The sequence below is a fragment of the Watersipora subatra genome, chromosome 1, assembly GCF_963576615.1.
Source record: "Watersipora subatra chromosome 1, tzWatSuba1.1, whole genome shotgun sequence".
Classification (NCBI taxonomy): Eukaryota; Metazoa; Bryozoa; class Gymnolaemata; order Cheilostomatida; family Watersiporidae; genus Watersipora; species Watersipora subatra.
The window spans coordinates 39,902,760-39,911,857 of NC_088708.1; the positions used below are offsets into that span (position 1 = coordinate 39,902,760).

A 9,098-nucleotide genomic window follows, 5' to 3' on the forward strand; every position below is an offset into this window, starting at 1 on the left:
CATCTATTGTGGTAAATTTGAGTAAGCAGATACCGTTTCTAAATGTTTTCTCTTGTTTATACCTCCAGAATGTTATAGAATCAATACATAATTTATACAATCCAAAATACCATATTTAAATATATAGTATTGCAACACGGGAATGGCGGCTCGCCTTAATTATCTATGTAAAATGATTAAATTTTACCGTTTGATTATGATATGCTGTGCAATAAAAAACAATTGAATTCATTTCTAACAGGTAGGAGACGCCACAGCCCCTACTTACCCTTTTTAAACAGTCCTACAACTATCAAACACGGCGTATTGCATCACAATCTTCACACAACAGCAAATCAAATGAATAAATATACAAATAATGAGCAACAGTTGATGAGTTTACGAATGAGAAGCCCTCACTTTTGTTCTGTAAAACATTGTAAGCAACCATAAATGAGAAACGGAATGGATTAACAACTAGTCACTTGTAGAGATGTTTCCTATTCAGGTTTCAAAGTTATATGAGCTGTAGCAGTAAAATTGCTTTCCATTTCTACAACACTGTCATCACAGTCGCTAGATGATTGCTCTCCATCGCTAACTTCTGGAGTTACTTCCTCCTTTGCAATTGGTTCGCTAGGCTCAGCTTCCGCAGAAGTGGATAACTCCACTTTTGGTTGGGCACCAAATCTTTTGTGAATTTGCAGCATTTCTTTCAGTCCCTTGTTTTCAATGAGAAGCTGTGTAACTTTTTCGTGATCTTGATCAGCAACAGCGTCATCAACAGTGGCAGCGTGCCTCATGACTGACACCATCTCACAAATCTTCTCTTGCATTATTCCTTCTGAACACTGAATTAAACGAGACAAAATATACTAATATGCCACCACATATGAAGATGATTCTAAACAAAAGCAGTAGGACTGCCAGGCATGTCTATGAAGTTAAACACAGATACAGCCATACGCATTTAACCACTGAGGTTAAAATATGTCTTTACTAACAAGCTAATACCAATCATTTTAGTGAAAATGTAATCAAATGTCATATCATGCTCCAATGTTGATAAGTGACAAACCTAGAATCTTCCGTGGATAGGCAAATAAAAACTTCCATGAATCAAATGTTCACATTAATGACTCCGAATAAAATAAAGATGAGCATTACTTCTACCGCTCCACTATAGCTGAAAGTAACACCATGAAATGGCTAGAAAGCACTCACATTGTTAGCTTCCAAAACCTTTAAAATACTATCTTCGAGCTTTTTTGTCATCATGAACTGCCTCATCTGCTCGCGGTACTTGTTCATCACCAGCTCGAGAGTAGTCTGATGCTCATCCAGGCACGCCTTCAGCTCCAAATTTTCAGTCTTGAGCTCTCGAATTTGTTTGCTTTCCTGCGCTATCTCTAGGATTAACTTCTGACGTGGTTTACGTTTAGGAATGTCATTGAGCTTGTTCAGATCTTCTTCATACTAAACACAATGGACAACATGAAACAAACTGGGATCGAACCAAGCAATCGTTAGTCGTGAATGAACATCAACAAACAGTTAGTCGTGAATGAACATCTACAAACAGTTAGTCGTGAATGAACATCTACAAACAGTTAGTCGTGAATGAACATGTACAAACAGTTAGTCGTGAATGAACATCTACAAACAGTTAGTCGTGAATGAACATCTACAAACAGTCGTGAATGAACATCTACAAACAGTTAGTCGTGAATGAACATCTATAAACAGTTAGTCGTGAATGAACATGTACAAACAGTTAGTCGTGAATGAACATGTACAAACAGTTAGTCGTGAATGAACATGTACAAACAGTTAGTCGTGAATGAACATCTACAAACAGTTAGTCGTGAATGAATATCTATAAACAGTTAGTCGTGAATGAACATCTACAAACAGTTAGTCGTGAATGAACATGTACAAACAGTTAGTCGTGAATGAACTTCTATAAACAGTTAGTCGTGAATGAACATCTACAAACAGTTAGTCGTGAATGAACATCTACAAACAGTTAGTCGTGAATGAACATCTACAAACAGTCGTGAATGAACATGTACAAACAGTTAGTCGTGAATGAACATCTACAAACAGTTAGTCGTGAATGAACATGTACAAACAGTTAGTCGTGAATGAACATCTATAAACAGTTAGTCGTGAATGAACATCTACAAACAGTTAGTCGTGAATGAACATGTACAAACAGTTAGTCATGAATGAACATGTACAAACAGTTAGTCGTGAATGAACATCTATAAACAGTTAGTCGTGAATGAACATCTACAAACAGTTAGTCGTGAATGAACATCTACAAACAGTTAGTCGTGAATGAACATCTACAAACAGTCGTGAATGAACATGTACAAACAGTTAGTCGTGAATGAACATGTACAAACAGTTAGTCGTGAATGAACATCTATAAACAGTTAGTCGTGAATGAACATCTACAAACAGTTAGTCGTGAATGAACATGTACAAACAGTTAGTCGTGAATGAACATGTACAAACAGTTAGTCGTGAATGAACATCTACAAACAGTTAGTCGTGAATGAACATCTACAAACAATTAGTCGTGAATGAACATCTATAAACAGTTAGTCGTGAATGAACATCTACAAACAGTTAGTCGTGAATGAACATCTACAAACAGTTAGTCGTGAATGAACATCTATAAACAGTTAGTCGTGAATGAACATCTATAAACAGTTAGTCTTGAATGAACATCTACAAACTATTGTGTCAAGTCATAAAATAATCAATGCTTGAGCTCATTTATTCTAGACAAAAATTTATTACTGAATAAAAATGCATGCATAAAGTTCTTTAGCAATGACAAGACAATGAGCAAATAGTTTTTCTGTTAGACCTGCAGAATGCATAGCCGTTTGATGACTATTTGCAGTTCACAGACAAGCCATACTAAACTATCTGTACTTGTTTGAACATAAGAAAAATGATAAAAAATTTGAGTGAGACTTTATTGTTAATCTCAGACATTTAGGACTGCTTCAGTAAGGAAGAAAACGCTCAGACTACATTGCTTTCCTTCTCTTAGATTATAACTTGTAATAATACATTTAAAAGCGCTTATTCAGTCACAATATTGTTGCACTAAATCTTTACAGCTACAATGCAATAGACTTTAGACAGTCTATTAGCAGGGTTGTGACACTTAGTAACTGCGCTGTATCTCAGTAGTGCAGCATGCAGTAATTTTGCAGTATATTACAACTTTCTAATCCCCAGTAGACATTTACTGCTACAGAGCTCCTACTACAAATTGCCACCGCTAGCTACTGCGCATTTACTTCTATTATCTGAAATCCAGCAATTCATGCATACTGCAAATGTGCATTGTTCAAAACTTAAAGCTGCATATGTGCTACAACTATGCCTTAGCATGAAGTTGATATTGTAGAACTGTCGCTGTTGGTTTTCTCAGCATCTGTTTTGTAATTTCACTGTTACTGTAGATTGCCTCAAGTTCTCACCATAATCAATGGTGTTTGAATGTTAAAAACGAAACTAGATAACATACACAGCTTCAGCTTTGATTGCCTCCAGTAATTACCATGAACTCATCGAACTTGCACTCCAACTCCCATATCATTCAGAAATAGGTGGTCAGGCATTATCACCATTCCAATGCAATAGGGGTATTTGTATTGTATTCTCATTAACAATATGTAATAAAACCATAAACTCTCAGTTTAACCATATACAACAAGCTAACCGTGATATGCAACAAACTGACTGTGATATGCAACAAACTGACTGTGATATACAACAAACTGACTGTGATATACAACAAACTGACTGATATACAACAAACTGACTGTGATATGCAACAAACTGACTGTGATATGCAACAAACTGACTGTGATATACAAGTTGACTGTGATATACAACAAGTTGCCTGTGATATATAACAAGCTGACTGATCAATTTGTTTGTCCATTCCTACTCAAGTTTAGGCAACATTCATATCTTGCAATTGTGTTGTAGTTGCACCCAAGCCAACCCAATAATTAATTATGTGACGAGTTGTTACGAAACTGTTCTATGCATGTACAGTTTAATGTTAAAGTTTTTACTGCATCTAGCAGTGTGAAATGCGCTTTTAACAACACTCCCACTGCATCCAGCACTGCACACCGCGCAGTATGTAATACCACCACTGCATATACTGTTCATTGCTCATTAACAATAGTTGTACTGCATATATACTGCATACTGTGCATTAATAAATGTATGCAATGCAATTATACTGCATGATTGTGACATGTTTACTGCTACTGCATAGCTAATGCAATTACAGTAACTACATGTACATAGATATGCAAGCAAAAATTTACTGCAACTGCAATGTATTTTACATCTCGGGATCAGTGAGTACTTATCAATACGCAGTTAGGAATTTGTCATGTTCACAACCTTGTTTTTGAGTGGTTTTTGTGCAGTAGATGAGTGTATAGCAAGGCGAATTTTGCATTTGGCAAATCTTACTTAACAAAATACTCAAATAAACCATTTTAACAAGATTCAGTTAAAAATAAATGCTGTTGGGAATTACTTACAAAACAAATCATACAAATAGGTAATACTGGGCGAATACTAATGTTTTTTTTATTGCATGCTAATATTCCAGACATTTGAAACAACTAACATTTAGGCACCATACCAGTAAATGCCCTCTCAAAATGATGGTTCAATTGAACTTATCGAAACCTACAGTGGCCAGTCCGATTACACATTCTGATTTCAGGTAATGCAATGTGGACATATAGATAAGAATGCAATAGCAATGGATAGTTCTTGTTAGCGGTAGGCTGAAGTTCGCTGTCACCATTATTCTCAAAATGTAACAGATATTATTGAAGAAAATGTATAATATGTACGTCATTAACCTGCTTCATGGCTGTGAGTCTTTCCTGTATGTTACTGGCTTGGCTTATGAGGCTGTCAGCATATGATTCATTTTCTCTCAGCCGACTGCCAAGAAGGCGAGCATCAGAAATCAAATTTTCTAATGAAAACATCTGCAATATATATAATCGAATCATTCTTGCTACAATTAGATTGTCATTCTTTAGCTTTAGTTGTCATTTCTGTAGATTATAATTAAACAATGTCATGATTGGTTACCACTAGACGATTGAAATATAGTACGCCAGTTATTACTAAAACTTACCAAAAAAAATTTTGTTGGATCGGCATAGGAATTATGAGAAAACAAACAGTGAGATAAAATATTAGCGCATAACACAGTGAATAAATGTACAGTCAAAAGACTAGATAGGTGAAATTATTACAAATAGGCCGCTACCAAAACAAAAGAAAATTTTTTGATTTATCATAGTAATTCATAGAACGTTTTACTTTTCTTTGCAATGATATAGCAGATTGACAGATACTCCAATTACCAAACATCATGCACACTTCTGGTACAAATCAATAAAATTTAAAGGAAAAGAAACGTTTGCTAAAATGGACATGTCAAGAATTTAAAAAAAATCAATAAAAACTATGTGTTACCATACTGACTGATTTTAACTTCAGCATGAGAGCAAGGAAATTCAGTCGGCGCAACGATTATCTACAGTTGGTTATTCGCTAACTTGAGCGGATGAAATACCTATAAGAAATCAAAAATTTTAATTACTCCATCTCTGTTAAATCTAATGTAAACTTTGCCATAAAGTTTCTTCAACTAGTTTAGAGCCCTGAGCGATGAACGGGGTGAGCGATGAACGGGGTGAGCGATGAACGGGGTGAGCGATGAACGGGGTGAGCATGCGGTGGTAAATGTAATCAATGAATGTGTCCTTTCTAAGATACAAAAACAATCCTCTCAACCACCGTGGATGGACAGGCAAACTGAACGACTATTAAAAAAACAGGGTAAAACATACAACAAAATGAAGCAAACTAGTTTGTAAACATACATCAATGAATATGAAAAACTTGAGAAAAATTACAAAAAACATTTCTTTAATAAGTTATTTGTCCCCTTGCAGGAGGGTGAAACAAAAACTTTTTTTAAATATTTGCGAGAAAATCGCTCAAATGATGGTGGAATCATTTCTGAACTGAGAGGTGATATGGTAGCTAAAGACACCTATTGAAAAACCTAATATGCTAAACCAACAATTTGAATCTGTTTTTACTTTGGATAAAAATGATTGCCTACCTGCTACAGTTGCACCTCGTTTTAAAGGCACTAATTATATAGAAATAACTGAGATAAGTGTACTTAAACTTTTAAATGGTATAAAAGTTAGCATGGCTGGGGGTCCTGACAACATGGAAAGAATTACACTAAAGACTTTTTCACGCTCTCTTACTTCGCCACTTACAAATATTTTTCAATACTCAATAAACACAGCGGAATTGCCATCAGTGTGGAAACATGCATAAGTAGTGCCCATTTATGAGAAAGGTTCAAGGTAGTGCTGTGCGATATGACACCACATGCTAAAACAATATATAGGCCTTGTGAGCTATCTATACAATTTAGTATCGAAACTTTGGAGTTATGCTCTCTCAATATAGATTATTGTGACATTTCACCAAAAGAACAGAAATACAAGGGCAATAATCGTGTCCAAACACAAAAAAATTAGGAGTTGTTTTTTATCTCTAACTTTATTCAAAAACTTATATGAAACTTTTTTTCTACCTTGCCGGTCCGTTTCTAGAAGATTCCCAAAGAAAAAGGAAATCCGCAGGCTCCAAATAAATTTTCAGGAACTAGTGCTGTGACGATATTGAGTCACGAAAGCCGGCGATAACCGATATTGGTTCTGCCAATTAAACACAGATACTTATCGTCTTGACATGATATCGAAAACGTGGATATACTCAATCACAGAATCAACCTACAAAATGCCCCAAAATGAAATCGTCCCACACAGAATCAACACCTATCGTGCAATATCGTTTTATCGTGCAATACTAGTTCAAGGTATGATCCTGCCAATTAAAGGGCAGTATCACTGACTAGTGTCTGTTGTAAGTTACTGGAACATATTATCTATTCCCACTTAAGTGTCCACCTAAAAAAATTTAACATTCTTACAGATGTACAGCACGCATTTTGTGCTAAACGATCCTGTGAAACACAACTCATTGGCATACTAGACGTTCTAGCTACGAGCTTTGATATAAACTTGATTACAGATATAATAATACTTGACTTTTCAAAGGCATTTGATTGTGTGAATCATCGAAAATTGATTTATAAAATCAAAAATTATAGAATAGACGATCAAGTCTTAAACTGGATAAAATCATTTTTAGAGAATAGAATACAAGTAGTTGAGGTAGAAAATGAACTGTAAAATATTGTGCCTGTAACCTCTGGTGAGACGCAAGGTTCGGTGCTTGGCCCATTATTATTTTTGCTTTTTATTAATGAGCTTCCAGATAAAATAAACCCTCAGTGTAGAATTTTTGCAGATGATGCTCTGAGGTATGCCACAAAAGACCAAGCCAATACCTTGCAACAAGATCTGCATTCACTTGAGGCTTGGGCAAATCTCTGGCAGATGAGTTTTAATCCTAAATGTTACCACCTCTCAGTGAGGAAATCTCATGTCGAATAAAGAGACCTTTTTTTCTTACGTGCTCGAAAACTAGAAAGCGTATTATCTAATCAGTATTTCAGAGTAGAGCTGCAGAGCGACCTAAAATGGAATAAACATATTTGCAAAATTGAATCTAAGAGACACCGGTTAATAGGTATGCTTAGAAGGGTGCTCCGAGATGTGGATGCTCGAACTAGAAAGGTTGCATATACACGTGTACATCCTTAGTAGAACCAGGTCTCAAATATGGGTGAATGGTTTGGGCTCCACACCTTAAAAAACATGTTCTATCATTGGAGCAAACAGAACATAGCACTGAGATTTATATTTAAGAAAAAAGGAATTGTTAGTTTTAGTAATTTAATATTTCTAGTAGAATCATTGGGGGAAGGGGCGATACTAATATAAATGTAGGAGTGAAAGTTAGGAAAAGTGGTTTAGATGAAGAAGACAGGCCTCTGGCATTTTCTACTTGACTTGGAAAGTATTATCTGCAGGCCGGCCAACCCAAGAGTGGGGCAATGCGTGAGATTTGGTTTTGGGGCAATTGATGTATCAATGGTAGTATATATAAAATTGTGGAAATTGGGGAAACAATCTCACGCATTTTCATTTTTTCTTTGGGGTGATTGCGTGAGTCTCACGCCCAATGCGTGAGAGTTGGCAGGTATGATTATCTGCCCCACATCAATACTGACAAATTAAGATATATTCTTTTTGGTATCGGACGATGAGGGAAGTCCGTGCCGAGATTGAGTAGCTAGCCTGTTCTTTTAAGTAGAACTGTTATTTTTTATCTTCACTGGAGGGTCTTTTGCGGAAATATTTTATCTGATCTGAACAAAAAATTGTGTCATCCCAAGAGCCTATATTTGTGACTAAAAAATTAAGAGATTACGAAGTGATTAAATTCTGCAATTTAGAAATGTTATTAGCTAAGAAATATGCGACATGTATTTAAAATAAGACGTTGAAGATGTAGTTTCGAGGCAAATAGAATACCCAAGACGCAGTCGGGTCTGCTACCTACGAGCTTAGACCATAGACAAGTTTTTTAAAGAACAAGGATTGCGTAGACGGTACATAATTCTAGCATTGCGTAAAGAATAAAAGAAAACAAAAAATAGGCATGGTAAATCAAATGACGGTTAATACAGCGTGTTACGAGTACATTACAGCATAAAAATAAGTTGGATAATCAACACCTGAAATAAACAAAATTTACCTTTGTAACCGACACAGCTGCCTATTCAAACAATTTGAAACATTATAAACAATGAAACGACGCATAAATACCTTCAAAAATCTGCTTTTTTACTTTTGCAATTGTAGATAACCTTCAGCTTTACGAGCAAGTAGTAGAACATACAAGTATGTACTGTAATTGATAATTCTCCAGGTTTTTCCGGAAAAAAATACGTGCTCTTTCGCCAATTTGTTGATATTTTCGCAAGTCTTGAGTAATTTTTTAAATATTTTTGTAACATTATTTTTTAGTTTTTTTTCAGCAAATTATTTAAG

At 35.4% G+C, this 9,098-nt stretch overlaps 1 protein-coding gene across 2 annotated transcripts; it reads right to left on the reverse strand.

Annotated features, from left to right (window-relative positions):
- Positions 1–44: 44 nt before the first annotated feature.
- LOC137397565 (FGFR1 oncogene partner 2 homolog) lies at positions 45–9,005 on the reverse strand. Of its 2 annotated transcripts, XM_068083857.1 has the most exons (5): positions 8,874–8,994; positions 7,490–7,676; positions 4,899–5,030; positions 1,204–1,455; positions 45–830 (listed from the first exon to the last, which is right to left on the reverse strand). In XM_068083857.1, the coding sequence occupies exons 3-5, from the start codon at positions 5,028–5,030 to the stop codon at positions 480–482; spliced, it is 735 nt and encodes a 244-aa protein (XP_067939958.1). In that variant the 5' UTR covers positions 7,490–7,676; positions 8,874–8,994; the 3' UTR covers positions 45–479. The 2 variants fall into 2 exon arrangements, with proteins under 2 accessions (XP_067939958.1, XP_067939964.1); XM_068083863.1 differs by lacking the exon at positions 7,490–7,676 and having other exon boundaries at positions 8,874–9,005.
- Between the last annotated feature and the right edge of the window lie 93 nt (positions 9,006–9,098).

Coding starts and splice junctions, on each gene's coding strand:
- LOC137397565 (XM_068083863.1), bottom strand. CDS start 5,030: ATGTTTTCATTAGAAAATTTGATTTCTGATGCTCGCCTTCTTGGCAGT. Junction 1,456..4,898: donor GACTCACAGCCATGAAGCAG/GTTAATGACGTA, acceptor CATTGTGTTTAG/TATGAAGAAGATCTGAACAA. Junction 831..1,203: donor AGGTTTTGGAAGCTAACAAT/GTGAGTGCTTTC, acceptor CGTTTAATTCAG/TGTTCAGAAGGAATAATGCA.